At 39.7% G+C, this 22,005-nt stretch overlaps 1 protein-coding gene across 4 annotated transcripts in view; it reads right to left on the reverse strand.

The window, feature by feature from the left end:
* Positions 1–3,350: 3,350 nt before the first annotated feature.
* CHLSN (cholesin) overlaps positions 3,351–22,005 on the reverse strand; it is a 133,724-nt gene continuing 115,069 nt past the window's right edge. For all 4 annotated transcript variants that reach the window (XM_075436147.1, XM_075436148.1, XM_075436150.1 and 1 more), the window contains 2 exons: positions 9,136–9,217; positions 3,351–4,722 (listed from right to left, as the gene is read on the reverse strand). In XM_075436147.1, the coding sequence (XP_075292262.1) occupies positions 4,540–4,722; positions 9,136–9,217 (265 nt within the window). In that variant the 3' untranslated portion in view covers positions 3,351–4,539. The remainder of the gene's footprint in view (positions 4,723–9,135; positions 9,218–22,005) is intronic.

Here is a 22,005-nt window from a genome sequence, read left to right on the forward strand (position 1 = left end):
CAGGCCGCACAGGACCCCGTCCAGGCGGGTCTTGAATATCTCCAGAGAAGGAGACTCCACAACCTCCCCGGGCAGCCTGTTCCAGTGCTCCGTCACCCTCAGAGGGAAGAAGTTCCTCCTCATGTTCAGACGGAACTTCCTGTGCCTCAGTTTGTGCCCATTGCCCCTTGTCCTGTCACTGGGCACCACTGAAAAGAGCTTGTCCCCATCCTCCTGACACCCACCCTTCAGATATTTGTAGGCATTTATAAGGTCCCCTCGCAGCCTTCTCTTCTTCAGGCTGAACAAGCCCAGTTCCCTCAACCTCTCCTCGTAGGGGAGATGCTCCAGTCCCCTCACCATCCTCGTAGCCCTCCGCTGGACTCTCTCCAGTAGCTCTTCATCTTTCTTGAACTGGGGAGCCCAGAACTGGACACAGTACTCCAGATGAGGCCTCACCAGGGCAGTGTAGAGGGGAAGGAGAACCTCCCTCCTCCTGCTAGCCACACTCTTCTTGATGCACCCCAGGATCCCATTGGCTTTCTTGGCAGCCAGGGCACACTGCTGGCTCATGGTTAACCTGTCGTCCACCAGGACACCCAGGTCCCTCTCCGCAGAGCTGCTCTCCAGCAGGTCCACCCCAACCCTGTACTGGTGCATGAGGTTGTTTCTCCCCATGTGCAGGACCCTGCACTTGCCCTTGTTGAACCTCATCAGGTTCCTCTCTGCCCAACTTTCCAGCCTGTCCAGGTCACGCTGAATGGCAGCACAGCCTTCTGGTGTATCTACCACACCTCCCAGTTTGGTGTCGTCAGCAAACTTGCTGAGGGTACACTCTAACTCTTCATCCAGGTCGTTGATGAAGAAGTTAAACAAGACTGGGCCCAGTACTGACCCCTGGGGGACACCACTTGTCACCAGCCTCCAACTAGACTCAGCGCCGCTGATGACAACCCTCTGAGTTCTGCCATTCAGCCAGTTCTCTATCCACTTCACCGACCACTCATCCAGCCCACACTTCCTCAGCTTCCCTAGGAGGATATCATGGGAGACTGTGTCGAAAGCCTTGCTGAAGTCAAGGTAGACAACATCCACGGCTCTCCCTTCGTCTACCCAGCCAGTCATGTCATCGTAGAAAGCTATCAGATTGGTCAGGCATGATTTCCCTTTGGTGAATCCATGCTGACTACTCCTGATAACCTTCTTTTCTTCCACTTGCTTGATGATGGCCTCCAGGATAAGCTGCTCCATCACCTTTCCCGGGTGGAGGTGAGGCTGACCGGCCTGTAGTTCCCTGGGTCCTCCTTCTTGCCCTTGTTGAAGACTGGAGTGACATTGGCCTTTCTCCAGTCCTCGGGCACCTCTCCTGTCCTCCAGGACCTCTCAAAGATGATGGAGAGTGGCTCAGCAATGACATCAACTCAACTAGAAGACAATTAGAGTAGGCAGACGAAGAAGCAATTTGTCAGTCTGTACACACTGTTAGTTCTAGCCTTGGATGCAATTTTTATTAACATAGCAGGCTGATTTAAATGGAGGCAGAGATGCAACTTTGTTCCATCTGTAGCCGTATGATTGCCTAAGTTATGCGCGGTGTTGAGAGCTGAAAATTCTACGTGACCAAATCACAAACCAACACGAATGAAGTGGCAGATTGTATCTCCTGCACAGCTTTGACCAGCTACAGGAATCCAGTAACTGATTATACACTTAATAATGTAAAGCACATAATTTAAAAAACATGATAGAGGAAATCTTGCTGTACTTATTCATCACATAATGTAAATCCCTATTCCAAAATGCCAAGATGAGCCGGAAGCAGAAGCTGGCCTGGTGGCTAGCATATGGAAAAGATGGAATTTGATGGCCAGAGGTGTTACTGCATTTGCATACTGTGTTGGGGAAGCTGTCTGTGTCCTCATAATCCTGTCTTTAAAATGGGTCTAGCACTACATATCTCCCAAAACCATATTTGTTTTTGTGTTTCATGGGTGTTTTGAAGACAACTTGTTCGCCAACCAGTTGAAGATTCATTAAGAAAAGGGGCAAAGTAAAAAAGCGAAACGCAATGAAGTGTCCTTTCCTATTTCACTATAACATCAAGTATAAGACAGCATTTAAAGTAGTTCATACTGAATTTTGAAACCCAAGATAGCATATATCAACAACACAAAGCAGAAGTTTTACAAGCCTTTTGCCCAATTTCCAGACTCCACTGACTGTGGAACAGTACCATACACCAAGAGACACGTTGTAGAAAACTTCATACTTCACTTTCTCTACCAAATACAACCATGGCAACAATTACCTTAGTTTTTAGGTTCTGAATTTTCCATAACTGCAAGAAGCGGAGGCCAAAGACCGTGTCCTTCACCCAGTAATTGGTAGCACTGAAGGGAAAGTTGGAACTGCAGCCGAGGAAGAGGAGAGCAGAGCAGGACCTCACTCGCAGACAGCTATTGCTGTACTGGTGAGAGGCCCCAGCTGTTCTTTTCGAAATGTTATTGTTCACATGGACTCCAGATTGGCAGGCTCTACATGCTTTCAGTATTAATTGATATAAAAAGAAATACGACATTCTTGATCTACAAAGCCTGTCTTCTCACAGACTTGTCAACATTTGCACATGGTCAGAACCACGGTCCAAGAAAGACAAATCTTGCCAAATCTGTCAAAAACATCAAAGGTTCACATCTTTTTACCCAGATCTTACCTTTACGATCCTTTTTATAAGTCTCTTCCAAAATATGGTTGCAACATGCTTGTGCTTTTAAGCTACAAGGTATCTTAAGTGCACCATGAGGACCCACATTTTTGTGTGATCGAGAAATCAAAAATGGCCATTTAAAAATACTTAAGGGAGAACACAAAGTCTTCTCCGACACCTAAAATGGAATCATAAAGTCACAAAAAGACACTGGTAACTTCATCCCTGAGAAATTCTTATTTTTCCTGATTGGAAAGAAGAAAGTATCAGCTTCTGCTTGGAGTGACAGTAGTTTTTCTCAGCTGCCTATTCTCAGATATAAAATACAAGATCCAAAGGTCTTTCACTAGTTCACTTAATGTCGGCATCCCTTCTTTCTATTACAGACCCTTTTCACTAACTTTTACACTGGAAGATCAGTTCTATATCACTTTGGGCCTCAGAAAGGCTTTGGCCCCGCAGGCATCCTCTGCAGCCCCCACCCGAGCATCGCCCCATGGTACGGGAACGGCGCCAGAGCTGCTGACGAACCACCGGCAGCTCCGTGGAGAGGCTGCTGCTGTATTCTGCTCACCGTCATGGTGAGCGTGTTAGAGCAGGGCATGCTGGTCTCTCATCTTTTTTGGCTGAAAACCTCATCTTCAAGAAATCAGAAAGCATAAGGTATTTGTTACTGGTAATATATTTCATACTTTTAAAGATTTGTAGTAATCCATGACTGTGAAGGCTGTCAAATCCACTCAGATGCTTCTTATTGAAATATTAGGCCTGCATATCCATAGATACTCCCCTCCTTCACCCATCCAAATTAAAGCCATAATTCCCAAAGACAGTCGCTCCCCTAAAACACTACACATTTCATATAGTTGTTATTAATAAAGTATGAACAATGTTTGCAGAAACACTAAAGAATCAGGTCAAGAGCGGCTGTCTGAATACAAGTGTTATTAAATAAGCCAATCTTCCAACCTCTGAGTAATTAATGACCTTGTTTTTTACTTGAAAGCCTCATTTTCAGCTCGTTCATAGGAGACAAACGTCCCACGCCAAAGCGAACGAACACAAATTACCTCTTTTGGACACCAGTTAGAAGAGAAAGCTGAAAATGCAATATTGGCAGGCTAGGTACAAAATGCTGTGGCACAGCACTTCTCACGGCAGGGTACGTTTAGGTACAATCAGATGATTTCACTCCATATGGTCAGAGGATTTGATCTGTTCCCATCTGTGCATTATCAGAGTCTCTAAACAATTGCCATCATGTATCTGTAAACTTTAACATATAAAAGGAAAACTAACAAAGCTGATGGTATCTCCAGATCACCGTGTGAAGTACTAATAAGCAACTGTTATACAAGCTGTGTTCAACAGATTGAAAATGATCTTTCCCAAATCCAGAGGACATGCTCCTGAAGCTGAAAGTGATGGATTACAGCTGCCTGAGCAAGCACTGTACAGCACGCTCATTTTAAACGCTGCCATTGTAAAAGACCCTCCAGGCTTTGTTTGGGTTCCTCTGCTCTTCTTATTCAGAACGGCAAAGCTCTTCCTATTTAACAGTAATTACAGGGGGAGGTGGAGAAAAACTAACAGGAAAGAGAGGTTTATTTTTCTGAAGATATGCAGTAAGATTACTTTTAATAGCATGTCTATGGGCCAAATATGTTATTTTTATTTCATCACCTTGAAACTTGATAAATATTTGCAATTGGCAAAAATTATGAGTAGAAAACCTGAAAATTTAGTATTAGGATTCTCATTAGAAAATGTGTCTTTACAACTAATTTATAGTCTCTGTATACAACATCCTATACTCCTCTCCACCAGACAACCAGTAAGACACAAAAATACTCTCAGGACAGCAGTTGCAGAACTTGTCGTATGCGCTCGCACTTCTCCAACAGGTTTGGGTCTTCTGTGTCAGAACCATCAAATTCCTTCATAAAGGCTTCAGCTTTCTGCACAGTTATGTCCCGCGCACTGCCTTGAAGCCCTTGCAGATAATCCAGTAAAATGGCGAAATACTTGTCTGGAACCTTTAAAGAAAAAAAACAAGGAAGGGGAAAAAAAATGCTTTATTTTCTTCTCTCTCAATTCTCATTCACAATCACGTCAAACGATCCCCTGAAACATAATTAGAAGTACTGCATGGGCTTTTGCGTTTGCCAGCGCCCACCTCTGAGTGGAAGCATTTCTTGCCAAGGTTCAAGCTGCCAGGAGGGACGGACCGTGGCGAGAGGACTGTCATGTGCTCAGATGGGCAAAGCATCCGAGAGGAAATTCTAAGCAGATGTGGAAACGCTGATCAGCAAATGCAAACACTCCCTAACAGCAAGCTCAAGGCTGTGAGCGTTGTTGGAAGAAAAAAAACCACTAGCCAAATCCAACTTTTGGAAACATGTAGGCAAACTTTACTAAATTCAGTGAGAATTGCATGCACGTGTCTGAGGAAAGAATTTTGCTGGAATTACCCTTGCCCCTACCCCAAATTCTCTGTTTGCTAAGATGAGATACCACCCAACATCAATCACTTTGACAGAATGCTTATACAAAGGAAAAGAATTTAATTTGAAAAACAAATTGAATTCAGACACGTGGAAACAATTTTTAAATCAAGCTGACTAAAACCAGTAGGCTCTACTAACACGTCTACCATGAAAAGCAGTTTAGTCATCTACAGTTGCATTACCCCTATTTCACTCCCTTTCTAATTTACTAGTCGTAGGTTAAATTTTAGCTTGTCTGGTACAACATATAATTTAAATTATCATTACACTACATAATTTTGGCAATAGCCTAGCAAAGACTTTTGAATGATTTATTCGGCATGTCAAACCAACATATCTTCAAAAGTCTTAGGTGAACAGATCTATGCTGAAGCATTCTCTTAACTTTCTGTTGTGTATCTGTGGAACAAGTTTCAGCCACTCAGAGAAGACTTTTGCTGTGAATCAAGAGATGTTAAAATGACCTAATCCTGCAAATATTTTTCTCCATGTTTAACTTTACACATATAACTTTAAAAGGCATCCCTGACTTGAGTCAAATTAAACACATACGTAAGTATTTAAAGGATTGGAGACTAATTATTCGAGGGCTGTTTCAATTCTGCAAAGTATCAACATTTCAGAGAAGACAGAGCTTCAACAGACACTTAATTTACAACTTATTTCTCCATCGACATTTGGCAGCACAACTTTGATCATTAAAACTTCTATCACTCCAAAAGAAGAGGAAGAAAGAATATTCCAACACTGCCTCCACCGATCAGGGCTATTACAAAGTAATAAATCAAAACTAAAGCCTGCATTCAGCTTCATAACTCACACGCTACGGAAAACCTTCTAGTTCTTCACCCAAACACTCTTGCACTAAAGAAACAATACAGATACCAAAAAAATATTATTTTTACAGTGACTAACATTGAAATGGATGGTATCTGAAGTGTTGCTATAATATACCAATCAAACATATTTAAATATAACAAAAAATGTCTATATTTTTGAAACCTTTTTACCACAGTAAACTGGTACTAATAACAGAGAAAAACATTCAGATACAGTTTCAGCATGATAGTGCTCCTTTAATGCAGATGCTCAGTACTGGGTTTTTAAAGCTCGGCAACATTTCTATGTTTCAAACCTCAGACAAATTATCTACATAATTTACACCTCTTGTTCTCAGACTTCGTGGTATATTCATACCTCACTCTGCGGAATTACAGTTATTATTATATCATTTAAGCAAAGTGCTTGAAGGGGCAATTAAAAGCCTACTCTAAATTTAGAAATACTAAGTGTGCAGACAGACACATGGCTGCCTGAAGCTTAGAAAGCATTTAGCATTTGGCCCTAAGGATAAGTGCTCGAATGTTCAAAAACTCTGGTCTTTTTTCTTTAACACAGCTATTACATTTATTTCAGCAAGAGCTTACAACACAGTACCATGTAGGCAAGATAATGTTGTATTTTTTCCTCCTAATTTACACATACAATAGAGCCATAGCAATGACTGGACAACAGTACATAGAAAGTGCCACCAAAAAGTTAATGAAATTCAAATTTTACTTCTTAAAACACAGTAGCAGAAGAGCTGACACTTTAGAGACTCTCAGTGAGGTTTTACAACAAGGAACACGATCCTTCCCTAAGATCAAGTTTTGGTCAGGCTTGAGACTGGATATCAAGATCTCCCACCACGGCACTGGCAAGTGGAAGTGACGCTTATGGGTTTTTATTATTATTCTTTTCTTAAACTGTTTTGACCTTTTTCTCGTTTCTTTTTCTCTCTCACACACCAACCTTGCCTCTGTTCTAACTAGCTAATACACACTGGAGCTGACCAATAGGGAAATATCCCAAAGCGAAATAATCACCATTGTCGTGAAAAGGGAGAAACACTACAAAACAGCAGCAGGAGAAGAACAGTTATCACTTTAAAATTATAGTGTGTAACTCGAGAGTTTCCAGACTTTCTAGACTTGCAGACGCCCACAAATTTACAAAGCGCATACAGATATCTGCAGAGCGAACTTCAGCTCGCTGCCACCAAGCTTGCTTTTCTTCATTACCTTCCGAGGAAGCTCCAGACCCCCCCAGGGCCTCGCAGCCCAGAAGCCGCCATCCGCTGACACAGTCACTTTCTGCAAACGCTGCGCCAGATGACAAAGTCCAACAAATGATCTAGTGTTTATTTTCTACTGGATTCTGCAGCAGTATATATACCGTAGGTATACAAGCTTGGGTTGGAAGCTGTCAGCCAACCACCAGATGGATTTTAAAGGCATTTTAAAAAGCCTCATGTTGCAACAGACTTTAAAACCTCAGCTGATTTCTTACAGAAAGAGACCTGTCGGTACAGGACACTCCATTTACCCCTTTGCATGGCTTTTCGGTAGGCATCCAAGTGATACCATGAGATCAAAGTTGTGGCTCAGGAAGGAAAGAAACTCATGTCTCCTTTTGTATTCTAGTCATGCTTGGGTATCCAACAGATTTTATTCTGTAATGGACAGGAAGCTGGATTTGGGTATAAAAAAATATTCAAAAGAAGCTGGTCTGCCCTCCCTACAGTCCTGATGAAGGAAAAGACTTTGTCACATGCTTAATTATAAGCACTTGAGCAGTTCTGACTTTACTGAATCTGGATGCAGATGTTAATCATTATCTAAAGCTCACGCTCAGTGCATCTCTGATTATTAAACAGTACAAAATAAGTGAATTTCAGTAAGTCATCCCCCCTTCATCAGGTTTAAAAAAAATAGAAAGGAAGTTTCATTTCAATATTGAGAAATAAGGAGTTAAGCTGTATTTTGATACATAAAACAAACGCTACTTACAGTTAATTATTTCCTATTATATTTCAACACAAAATCCAAAGCCAACAGATAAAAAAGTAAAAACATCGTTCTGCCTGTGAAATAATTTCTAGGTAGCTTTAAAGAGCATACATTGATTCTTAAAAGTTGATAAAGACTTTCAAAGGAGAAACTTTAAAATAGAAGACAGTGCAACCAACCTAGATACCCACAATCAAATTTGTATTCTGTGATTAATCTTTTGAAAGTATTATGCCATGTGAATATTTTTGCCTTCATGAAATTCTGCTTTTAATTATTAGTTCTCTAAAAGTATTTTTAAGCATAAAGGTAACACCCTATGTCAGGTCATTGGCTTAAGAGCTGCTGAATAATTGGGTCAGGAAGAGTGGTATGCCTAAATGTTTAACTGCATACAAAAAATCAGCAAAAACTAACTGAATGTCAACTGAATGAATCGATAAGTAAGGCACTGTGCAAATGGCTAGATGTTTGCTCTGTTACACAACAAAATGAATGACCTGAAACCCTCCATTCAATACCATGACGGCCAGATGCTTACTGGAAATTCAATCGATGTTGTTTTTTAAGTTATGAAATGAATGGATTTCCATAATGATGCAAGCCTAGCTTCTGGTTATACTTTATGCTTTTCACAATCAACATCAGGTTTCACTTATATTTTAATGAGAAAGCTATTTTAACATCTTGGCAATATGGCTGTGCATCCTACATGGAGCCAGAGATATCTGATGCAACATAAGGAGCATGGTTTACAGTACTGGGTTCCACATTCAGAAATTCAAATTAAGGATATGACCCAAATTCTCAGTAAGCTCCACATTTATATAGAACATGAATCTGCTCTACTTATGCTTGACATATATCAAGTATAAAAATATAGCACACATGGGAGAATGATCATCAACAAAACAAAAAGATTAATTACAAGCAATTAAGAGGATTCAGCATTTTGGTTAAAAACAAAGTCATTGATCTATAAATCACTAAAAAATTATTAGAAAAGTGCATGACTAGTACAAGCAACTTCTGGTTAATAAAGAATAGCTACAACTAAGGTATAGAACTTTACATCATATTTGTTCTGAGAAAAAGCAGCGTTAATACAAACCTTCTCTTTATCATACATGTGCAAGAGAAGCCAGGTTTGTCTTGTCTTCTGAAACTTCCATTCTTCTGGGTTTTCCGACCAGCTGTAGTAAAATTAAAAACAAAAAAATTGCTTAAATGAAATACTGTGTGATCCTACAATGACTCCAAGTGACCTTGTGACACAACATGGAGTTTCATGACGTAGTATGAAACAGATACTAGCATACATTTTGTACAAGTGGCAAAAAAGAACATCAGGGATGGCTAACTGGCTTCCATGCAAAAAGTGAAAAGGTTATAGGAAGACATTATGGCCAAGAATGTTACAAATCTTCATCAGATAGCACTGATTCCTTGAAGTTAAAAATCAAGTCCCACTCCTCACCTTTGAGCAAGTGAGAGGTCATTGAGCTCATTTGACCCACAACTGAGCAACCCAAATCCTTACGCGAGCTGCAGGGCTACCTGAGGAGTTAGGGTGGTGGAGTGGACGAGGAATCATGTTTGGGTTTCAGAGAGCTGATATTTCACAATAAACTGAAATTCCTATGAAATTAAGCAGCCTCTAAAGGACTGGAAGGAGAGACTCGTGCTACAATGGTCACCTCAGCAATGGCCGAAGCCCATCACAGATGACTGTTCTAGAGCAGAGGAAACTCATTTTTCAGTAGCATATGTTTTAAGGCTTGGATTTGTCTAAAGGTGTGACTTAAATATTCATGTTTACAGGATATAAAAATGCTTTTTATGTCTCGTTCTCCCCAGGAATTCTGATTCCAATATTTCGCTCAAAACTTCAGGCTGCTTCAATACTGCTAGAAGCGAGCGGGTAAAACAAATGGCTAACATCTGCAAGTGTTCTTTGGCTGTTTCGCAAACACATTTTAAATATGCAAAATTTTAGCTGGGTTAAAATGGCACATTTACGTACATCTTGAATATCACATTAAAGCTGGTATATTCTGTTTTAGATGAAGAAAGAGACGTTTATTTCTATAAACAAATGCATAAATTATCAAATCTCACTATAAAATGAAGACTGCTTTTTCAAAGTATGTGCTTGAAAATTAGCATCTTGACATGCACAAAAATTGTCAGTAAACTGAAATATCATTTAAAGATACAGAAGAAAATATATGAGGAGAAAAACCAGAAAATTTTACACTTAATTGTTTTTTTTTCTGAAGAAAAACAAGTCTCCAGACAGTAGCATGCAAGATGTCTTTAATGTTCTGGCTTGTTCTACACAGCAATAGAGAGCACAGAAATCAATTGAAAAGCCAGCTGGGTATAAGAATTAGTATTGTTTAAACACTGTCAAGTCTAATAAAGTAAAAGAGTCCTCATGTTTGCTGAATGCTGCACCAGCAAATACATCATTCAGTCAATTCAATGAACGAGAAAAAAACAAGACCACAAATTTGTACAGAAAGGTTTCATGGAAGTCTCTGCAGAAAACCCAACAGAAAAAAATTATTGGTTTGATTTTCAAATTCAGGATACAGAAAAAACAGCAACAATTCATTAGGGTTATCACTAGCTAAACTCAATAAAAATGTCTGTAGCTAACATATAAGGTAAAGATCAGACAAATAACAGTAAACCAGGAAGGACAGGCAAAACACTAACAATCACTATATGTCATATTTTACATGCTCAAATTAAATCCACAAATGAACTGCTTTAGAGGTCTCTTTTGGGACACTGCCAATAAATAGGCAAAAGTTAGCAAAACAAATATTGCAGACAAGCAGGAGCACAAAAGCTGACTGCCAAAAGTTATAGAATTAAATAAAAAATGTTATTATGGGGAAACTACCCTTCTCCCATCACCACCAACCTAGAAACCAAAGCACTTGCAAAATAAAGATCATCCAACCCTTGGCCTTCGCAGCAAGGTGCCCAACTGGACAACAACAACCGCCAACATTACAACACCTGTAACGTGAGGAGCCAACAGAGAATGAAGTAAAAAAGGCTCTTCTTGTGGTTGCAGTTTGTGGGGCAAGCTGCTTGCTCACTCATAGCTCCTAATTGAGAAACTGGAACTTCTGCAGGAAGTGACTGAACTTCTAAAAGTCCCTCAAAAAAGATGAGAGTGATGGTGCTTGCTGTTAAAAGAAACCCGTTCTTCTATGAAGGTCATCCTATGAAGGTCATCCTTCTGAACAATTACATGGAAGATGTTATAAGAAATACTGTCTGTTTGCACAGCATGAAGAAGGTAAGTTTAAAATTCTCTTTTGCATTCAACAAGCTTGGAAACAGTTTACATTATGATCTTTGCAAGGTGACAAGAACAAGCTGAATGATGGATCTGTGACCACATCCTGTGGAAGCAACTCCTCTTCTCATGGAAACCTTTAAAACACATTTCTATTTCTTTAAACTATGCTATGTATTTATACATTTGTGATTATATTCATTGGTCAGACACACCACATAGTACTCTGAATATTTTATTCTTTGCTAGTTTTACGTTTCTATCACTCACACTATCACCTGAGTACTGTCAGGCATTAACTTGAAAAATACAGCATGATTTCACTAATCTCCTATAAAGCTATAGGATGTTAAAATATCTTTATTACCTAGTTTATAAACAACTGAGACTAACAAATGAGTGCACTACAAGGTTAATTGCTCTTATTAGCCTGTTACCAAAACCATATGCTCTCTTCTACATGTTAAGGCAAGCCATTATAGCTCCGGCCTCTCAGACTCCACGTTGACTTTCACGCTCTTGTAGAAACAAACAACAGTTTTGGCTGGTCTTCCTGAAAGGTTTCACTCTATACACACCACATTACTTCATATAAACAACAAATACTTTGACATAATCAACCGCAGAAAGTACGTTCGTGCCTACTATAGTGCTGGAGCCTCACAGACTGCTGCTTCTTTCGGTTTGCACCCTGTGCTATTAGAATCAAATGCTAAGTAAGTATGGCAAAAAAAAGTAGCATTTTCCTTTAAGAGACTATGGGTGTACTCATATTTTCAGAAAATGCTCGCAAGTTTTTAACTGGTACTCTACCCATGGCTGTATCAATTCCCATCTCTCCTCCTTCAGGGCAGTGGTCCTTCTGTGCACCTTAATCCCTACCAAACTGTGGGCAACACACTCATGATAATGGATGCACAGTCTTTAAGACAGATAGCGTGGCAGTTGCTCCCTGCAACTGGACCCCCAGTTCATTAAAATAAAAGTTTTCCACTGATTCCTGTGACTATGACAGCTTTTTTCCTGCTCCTACATCTTTAAAACCTATGAAAAGCATCACTCTGTGACTGAGGGGTATCTGCTTTTACCAGAATGACATAATTAGTACATTTTTAGAAATGTTCAACTTTTAAACTACAAAAGTTAATGCTTTGTAACACAAGAAAGGTCTCATTTTGCAGTTTATATACAGATAAGCTTCCTTGACATACTACAGCAGTAGAAAGGCTTTTCCTTTGAGTGATTAAATATACAGAGTAAGACTGACTACATTATAGTCTAAAAAAAACCTTTTTATAGACAATCACAACCTCTTTCACAGTTTGAATTAATTTGGTAGCCTTTAGAAGTATCTATGTCCAGATCTAATAAAAAGTATGGAACTGGATTTAAAATATACATGTGTAAAATATGTATTTTTTCAGTATGCCTTGGGCTAATTTTCAGTATACTGTACAAACACTAACTGTCTTCTTTACACAGTTAATGTTTGAATCTTTCTTCTGAGCTTGAGCTCATTGAAAAAACACATTGGTCGACTTTAGTTAAAGAGAATTTTTATGTTTGTACAAATGATCTTCCTAAACGGCTTTGAAATGGAAGATACAGAGGAAATGAATCAAATGAATCAAGCGGCTAGGAAATTTTATATTTGGGCTTTTGGTTTTTAGCACGAGAGACTCCTGCAGAAACGCCGCCCAAGCTTCTCACTGGTCCATCTCACAAACAGCTTTTAAGTCTCTACATTAAAGTAATCTTACACAAATCTATTCCCAAAACGGGAATACGGGCAGCATAAGTAGGCAAACAGCAGACAACTGGTAGCGTGCAGGGCAGAGCGCTCTCTGGGATGTCCTAGTCAAAAGAGAAGGGGAAGGGAAAGTAGTCAAATTGGTTCCAGAAACACAGTGAGAGAAAAACATTGTTGTTACAAATTGGATTCAGGAAGACAACACAATGCATCTGCTTAGACTACTGGCCAGGACAAAGCACTACAAAGCTGTCACAATTGATTTAATGATCTCCTGTGTGTAGAAAAGCACTGTGCTGAGAACCAACCACTTTACTCACTCAACTTGAAGAGATTATTGGGTAGGAGACAATTCTCGAGAACCTAGAGACAGACAGGCATGTGACTGTTGATCACCTTCCAGAAGACACAAGAGCACTGCTGCATGCCACATGCAAGGACACCTAGACTCACCAACATTTACTGCTCCAGTTTTGTGCCACTGATGGTCCAGCCCACCTCAGATACACCTTCCAGCCTGGATATCTATATAAGGTAAAGCCGACTGCCACCAAATTTAGATCTCTCTAGCACACAGCCCAGGCTTAGCAGCAGGGAATTAATTTGAAAGGTTTCTCCAGCCCTGAGGACCAGGTCAGAGTGCAGCCTCCTCCTGTTCTCCTGTGATTTACCGAGGAGGATCCTTATGTCTTACTCTCTCAAGCTTCACTGAATCTCAAAGGAGGGACAGAGCAACGGATCCGGTCCATTAAACCACATTCAAGGCTACATTGAAAAGCCCTACTGAGAACGTTAACAGCAGCATACTACAACACTACACAAAAATTGTCACATTCTTCCCACCTCATTTATCTGGGTACTTTTCTGTTTTGATACAGTCAGTTATTCATCACCCTAAAACCTGTCATTAAGGTTCACCTATGTTCTTCTACGTGCCCCGCAAGGAAGGCTGAACAGAAGTTACAGCATGATTAAGGCTTGTAGGAATCAAGTTAAGCAGTTTATTCCCCACGTGCTCTGCAAACAGCACAAAAGGTATCATTTCTGTGCTCACTGCCCTGTCCGTAAAATGTGGATAACAGGTGCTTCCTCAACAGAGAACAACCATACTCTAAAAAATTCCCTTACAGATATTTCAAGCCTTGCTGAAACACTTGGCACACTCAAGTGATTTGCTGTAATATTTCACAATGCAATCCATACAATAGCAGGGACTTTAAAATACCATGTGCTTATGTTTAAGGCAAGATCACTGCCCTTATAAAGCCTCAATCTGGCAACTCTGCATGCTGTTCCCAGGTCAGTTTAGCGGTGACTGGAATGCTGCTTATGGCCAAGAAGTGAGCATGGGCACCTGGCACCTCAAAGAGGCTCCCTGGAACTGCTGGAAGCAGCAGGGACGGAGCAGAAACTTGGCATAAACTCATTCTTGTGGGAGAAGAGCCATTTTATGGATGGACGTTTTATATGGACGTATAAAAAATATATGGATGTGGATGGAAGTTTTATACATGCCCTCTAGTGCATACAGTGAAGCAGGAATAAGAATTTTTTGTCCAGTTATAACACATGCAATTATTTAAAGGGAAATGTAAAAATGTTTATTTTTATTGGGGGTATTCAGAATTTCTTCTATTTCTCTCAGGGGCATTTAAAATAAATTTAATTTTAGAAAGATAGTTTTTGAATGTCTGTCCTTGTCAACACTTGCATGCCCAGAAAGCCGCCTTGCAGTGCACTTCAGCACTCAACGCAAGATAAGAAGAAATCTCATCTCAAGTGTGTGCAATGCCAATTTTCACCATTTGGAAAAAATATCCAAAATTTAAATTCTAAATAGATTTTCAAAGACTTCACTGGAACGGCTGTAGTTAACATCTCAGACACACTAATCTGTGCCAGTCATCACATGTCAAGATATAGACATAAGAGAGAGTCATAGCCTTTATTTTTAACTGTGTTTTTCTCACGTGATTGATGACTGTTTATCTCCCAACTCCAATTCCTGGAGAAAGTGAATATATTTATACTGATATTCTCAAATCCAGTTTCGAAGCTAATTAAATTATGACTCAGATAAAGGTTTTCCTTACTTTCCTGGAAGAGAAGAAGAGGCACTAATGGAGATCTCTTGCCAGAAAAAAACTTTCTAAAATTGTCAACAGATTGTAGAATCAGTGCCACATTTCTGGTTGAAAATTCTGGCACCGTTTCTCAATCTGTGGTTTAAAAACAATTTTTAATATAGTCTTCCATCTGGTTTAGACACAGCATAATGACTAAAGACTTGTGAAAAAGTGAGGGGAGGAAGCTTTTTTTTTGCTTTTTTTTTTAAATTTCGGAATCACGCACACAGGCAGAAATAAACCTGCTTTTTAGTGTCCCATTTTTGTCCTGATGTCCAATACGAGGACAGATTGTATCTGGTTGTATCTGTACAGCAAACTACCCAGGTCACAATTTTCTTAGAAAGTATTTATAAAGCAAAAGGAAAGGGCCTTTGTGCCTTAAAGCGCAAAGCTTTGATTAAATCTGCACAAAACGTTTATCACAGCGTACCTTTTATTATATGTACTTTTATCACTTGCCATCATTTGTATCGTTTCATATTAAGTTTGCATCCTGAAGCTTCAGCCAAACTAGAAATCCCTTTCCTCCCCCACTATAGGCACTGTTGAAATCCAACATGAGACGCTCCCTTGGAGAGCCAGGAGTACAAACAGATGAGACAGATGATAAGTTGAAAGGTAAGCTGACCCAGAAAATGGTAACACTGCCTCAAAATCATACAGCAGGTCACCAGCAGAGCTCAGCTCTCTCATATATGGTACAAAACTCGCAGGGTATCTTCCTGCGATTCCACTTGTCAACTTGTCACAGACACCAACTTACCTGCAAATGCCACCAGCGTTCCACTGGGAAGAAAACCTCTACAATTTTTTTTAAATTTCTTTTTTCTAGTACAGTTACGCAGTTGCTAGTATCTGTATTATCCTGCCTGCAGCAAAATTGCATTTTGATCTGAAAATATATAAATAATGGTAATAATATGCTGAGAACTTTGTCATTTTCAGTAATAACAAAAAGGTCAGCACTAGGCTTGAAAGCCCACAGCTAATATTACTATATTATTAAGCTAAATGTGCTCTTTATTTTACATACATTCATACAAAAGAAGACAAAGCAGGAGTGGAATTATCACAGAAGAAGAAACAAAAACAGAATCTGAGCCTTCACAGCCAATCTGTTCTGCTCCTGCAAGGAATATACAACTAAGTGCTACCCCAATGCTGTGCTGAAGTCCCACCTCCTCTCCAGATGCCCATCTTTTCTTGCACTTAATTCTGGTCACACTGATGCCCAGACCAGAAATAAGGGAAAGGGATAATGAAAACAACTGTTATGCCTCCCTCCCATGAAGAACATCCTGGGGGGTATGAGGAGATAAAGAGGGCCCCATAGTCTGTATGAAAATCATGTAAGAAGCCAGCTGCAAGTAAAACAATTTTTGAAAGTTGGCAACAATCCATTTATGTAAACGCTTTCTGATGATGACATGAGGGATATGTTACCAGACCCAGAAAAAACAAATATGGTTACTTCTCTTCTCCTTACCATTACACCATACAAGGTCCAACTGTGGTACAGAATACTCCTGCCAAGGCACGGACTCAGGCTTAGTTGCAACCAGTAGCTCACTTTCATTGTTTATTTTTTTATTTTAAATCAGCTTTTAAAACTTTCAGAGGTTCTCCCCTCTAGCATCTCAAAGAAGAAAAGAATAATAGAAGAGATTAAACAATTAACAACAAATGAAAAAAATAATTTCTTAATCTTAAACTAATCGTTGCATTTCAAAGGAGGGATTTGAAGAGCACAAAGATTGAAATCAGGCTGAAATCACTGCCTGTGACTCTGTAATTCCATGTTATTGGGAGAATACTAGGATCTGGGGTGGTTCTCAGCTAGAGCAAATAATCACCGGATTTTACTGCTCACCAGGATAAGTAATGCAAATCCTCTCAAGCTAAGATCTAGAAGATTCAATTCCATTGTTCAGTGCCACAAAACTACAACCATAACACCTAGCCATAGGTATACAGCTAGCAGAGCATTAATACACCCTCATCTTGCTCTGGGTGTCAATATAAAAACACTCTACAGTTTCAGCAGCGCTGGGTCATACCTGTACTATCTACACTTAGAATAGAACAGCGTTGATGAAGGAAGAAGTAGATAAGCTACAAAAAGCTGCTATGGGAAGTCAGATATTTATTAATGTAATAAAAAAAGTCTGTATAAATTTAAGGCCTATCTCAAAGCTAGCAATGATATGAAAAAAAAAAAAAGCACACAAATTTTTGGCTTTCCATAAACACCAGAAACATATGAAAGTGAATGAAGGTTTTCCATATAGTGATGCAGAAAGAAAATGCTGGAAGAGAAATCAACTTCATGGGAAAATTTATCAGTGAAAGTTTTTGCGGAAGGATGAAGAAATGACCACTTGGAGAAGGATTTGAATACCGAAGACGCTGACTGACCGATTTTGCTTCGAACCAGGCAGGATGCCAAGGTGTCAATGTACTGCTCAGTGTACTGAGTTGAAAGTTTGTGTTATTTAGTTATTATGCATGGGCTATTTCCAGCAGCCCTGAAGCTACACAGTGAGGCTGGCACCCTGTGAAGGTGTCTAATCCAGCTGGGCCTCTGATCAGCACTGCTGAAAATGTGTGGCTTTCCTGTAACCAGGTGTCTTTAATTTAAATTCAGGTTGGGTTTTTCTGTGCTGTTTCTACCTTTGCGGACTCCTAAAGGACTTCCATAGCCAACAAGATCAGAAGTGCTCTTCTACAGTTCCAAAGTGCAGAGTAACATTTGACTATAATATGAAAAAGCAGTGCTCTCTCGTTACGCTAACGAGATGCCCGTGTGCCAAATGCCTACTTGCGCTCAGTCTCAGCACCATGCACGTTCTTCCTCTCTGACTCTCGGCATCCAGGACATCTAGCCCCACTTGCAGGGAGCCCAACTGGCCTCCTTCCCTCTCCACCAGATTCAAGTCCCATTCCTGCAGACTTCCCAACAGGGCTTCCCCTCACCCCTGAGGAACAGGAGCTTCTTAGACCATGAAGTGTGGTCTCTTGAGGGGTGCAAGGGGTGCAGCCCACCCTCTGCAACCTGGAGGATGGCCAGGCAGGCCAAGGGCCAGTAGCCTCTGTGAAGAAGTAGCTCTGATGTCTTCTCCTTGCTTGACAAGCAGAGATACTCGCACTGACAAACAGCCGGCCTCAACTCAGCCCCATCTGTTGTGCTGTCCAGGGGCTCCGGCTGAAGCCTCCAGGAAAGGAGAAATCCCTCCCTCAAAGGGAAGCTGAACCTTGAGCCTCTGCTGCAGGACCGGCCCCTCACCTTTTCTGCAGTGCTGGCCTGTTCTGGTGATGATATTCTGTAGGCATACAGAAGACATCCTGGATTTTCAGATTCTTACTAGTCCCTTTACTTACCTGAATTCTCTTATGATAGTATTAAAGAACAGATAGCTATTAATTTGGATGCCAGCCCTAGATGCACTGCTGCAGAAATCACATTTGCAGGCTTTTTTTTTTTTTTTTAATGAAATCCAACTATTTTTATTGCTGTCTAATTAGACATAGTTCATCTTTGTTACAGGAAGCCCCATGCAGCCCTTTTCAAACAACCCATCAAACAGATGGCTCTTACAGTGCATCTGAGAGGACACCACATTTGGGGTTATTCCGGACCAACATGAACATATACAGCAGCTTTTTTTTTAAAAAAAAAAAGAAGACCCATCAACCATCTTTGTAATTTTTCACAGCCCAATTTGGACATCCCACAGCTGCATTCATCAGGAAGCATGGCAGAGGCAAAAGGACAGAGAGCATTGCAGACCCCTGGCCATTTGAACCTCCTACACTGTAACCTTACAGAATGATTTACTCTTCTTTTTCCACAAGAGTTTTAAAAAGCGACAAGCCAATGAAAACATCAAGATCAGCCTACAAGCGTACAGCAGTTGACAGCCCACTTGCATTTTCTAGGTTTAGCTGATATGTTCAGGCATCTCTCACCACATAATAAAATCTGCCAGCGCACTACGGTATTCAGGACAGTATCAGATTCTCCTCTTCTAATATCCTGTGATGTGCACTGCGTTATTAAGATTTTAAATAATCTACGCTTAAAGAAACTGATCTGCCAATTACTGCTTCCTGCAGATGGCTCTCATTCCAATTCAATTTTATTCACATAAAAGTAATTACTGATATGTTTTTGGACATCATCATATTAATAAATGTGTGAAGCAGGAGACAAGTTTTATTAAGGATCCAGTTTTATTATTTCAAAAATATTGCTTGTTATTCTAACTCTGGCTAGCAAGCCTTGATGGCTCCCTGGAGCTAATTGATTAATAATCATTGCCAACTGCATTTTAAATTTTAAATTTGGCTGACTAGACTAAACAATTCCCTGGAGCTACGAAACTACTCTCCACTATTTTGAGTATTTGGGCACTGGATGAATAGTTTAAATGTGTCTGAGGAAGTAAGCAGCAGTGTTAATTCTCCTAGATCTGAATTTTATGACAGAGAGAAAACATAAAACCTTCCTGTTGCGTTTCTGCCATGTCAAGAACATAGTCTGAATGGAAGAAGATGGGTGAGTAGAAAATGCCTTTTCTGGAATCCAGAAGACGGGTTAAGGATGGGATGCCTGGGCTCAGAGCCAGACATGAGACAAGGGGTTTGCGGAGCCAGGGCAGAGCAGATGTCAGAGGCTGGGAAGAAAGAGCTCTGCTTTGGACTCCTTGAACGAACCCTCACTGTAAATGGTACTCTATTCAAATAGAGCAAATAATCCCTGCAATCTGCTTTTAGTTTAAAAATATCAAGTTAGTTTGTTGTAATACTTAGACATTAAATGGGTAATTTTAATTCTTCTGGTTTTATTTGACCTGAACAGAGCACAAGTTTTCCTCAAGACAAATGGAAAAGGTCAAAGTGATTGTGCAAAGTGTTGAGCACTCACAACTTCAATGGGCAATGAAGGTGTCTAGCTACTGTCAGGATATGGTCCTGAAGCAGACTGGTCTGTTACTACAGACTCCTGCTTCTGAGTCTCCCTAATGTATCTTAGAAGATTTCTAAAAGACATTTCAGATGAAATACTTTATTAAAGCTCCTTAATTATTCAATTAGCTGCAACTTTTTTTGTATAATACTATGTACAGATGAAAGCTGGATCTCAACCAGAAATATCTAATGACTACATTTAATAAACTATTAAGAAAATTAATTTATACTAAATTTTATTCTACTGGAAATAAGAGTCATTAAGAAAGGATGCATTAAATTTTCTTAATTAGGTTTGGAAATAAAGACGTTATTTTACAGGAAAGAGAATCAGGCAAAGAAACTTTAACTATTTTTACCCCAATATTTATGGACTTAACACACGTAATCTAGTTTTCCCCATCTGAGGAAGCACTTTACAGCACAACGGTTAATTACTGTCAATACAATTTATAGCTGTGACAACATATAGGTGAAAAATTATGAGGAATCTTTAAAATCCTACTGAAAAAAATACAGATAAATAAAAGCAAACTTTGAAAAAATTCAATTCACCATGATTGCATGGGAAGCCTCCTCAGGCACAAGAGAACGAGTGACCTTAGGAACCATCAGAATCGTCTGACACAAGATCATATGCAGGAGAAAAATCTTGTATACGTGACTGAGAATAAAAGCGCTGCCTGTAACCTCCAGCTGGCTAACTGGCTATTTTTTGTTCCTGGTTTTACGAGCAGCAATAAAGTGGAATTAAGCTGCAAATTGCTGCAAACGACCACAATAGCAAGACGACCCCAATCACGGAAGACAGAAACCTCTCCCAAAGTAGCTAGAAGGGTTTGGAATATCAATCCATAGATTGCACGCTCACCCAGAGATTAGTATAGATGCTAGTGGCCTTTAGGAACGCCTTGAGACACTACTACAGCAAAAAAAAACACATGCAAGCTTCTCTTTCAAAATAAGGAACTGAGAAAAATCCTGCAAGTCAGTTGGGACCAGACATTGGTATAGGGCCAAAGCAAACAGAGCCTGTACTCAGATGAGAAGAAAGTTATGTCTAGATTCCCTTGTGTCACTTGCTTGAAAGGAGACCTTTGGATAGTACAAGGACTTTGGTGAGTTACCAACTTCATCACTGTTTAATTTATCCATCTGAAAAATGGGGTGATACAACAATTTCTCAAGAGCTGTCATAACAAGAGCGAATAAATTAGTGTCAAAATATTATTCATTTATTTTGTCAAAATACAGTCATGATATGCTATCAGGAAAGGCATTATGGAAGAGCAAATTACCATTACTATGATGGGGAGAAGAGAGAGAAAGTATTTTTTAAAAAACAAAAATAAAAATCTCTTTAAAAATGGTGATGGTTACTTGATAATATATTTTTCAGCTGGTCCTATAAATGACAGATATCAGATGAAAGGATTTGTGAATTCATGTTAATGATGCTATTAAATACTGTATTTCCCTACAAGAATGTTTGAACCAAATGCCCAAGTAAATATTTTGACAGCTATGTTTCACACTGAAAAGATGGTAGAAGCACAAAGAGACAGAAGGTTTCAAAGTAAATCACTCTGCAGCTTTTGCTGAAATATGCTTTGAGATGTGTACTTGTGACCTTCCATAAAATTAATTCAAAGATTTAGAAAGACGAATTATTTGATTTGGAGCCTTAAAGCAGGATTAGAGTTTCCTAATCTATTTCTCCCTTTTTGTTAAATTTAGTGACCATTTATGGTCATGGAAATTACAAGAAGAAATCTCTGTCCTCTGCCATAAACTAAATAGGACGATGAGAAGATTCAG

The sequence above is a fragment of the Opisthocomus hoazin genome, chromosome 15 (assembly GCF_030867145.1).
Source record: "Opisthocomus hoazin isolate bOpiHoa1 chromosome 15, bOpiHoa1.hap1, whole genome shotgun sequence".
In the NCBI taxonomy this organism is placed as follows: domain Eukaryota; kingdom Metazoa; phylum Chordata; class Aves; order Opisthocomiformes; family Opisthocomidae; genus Opisthocomus; species Opisthocomus hoazin.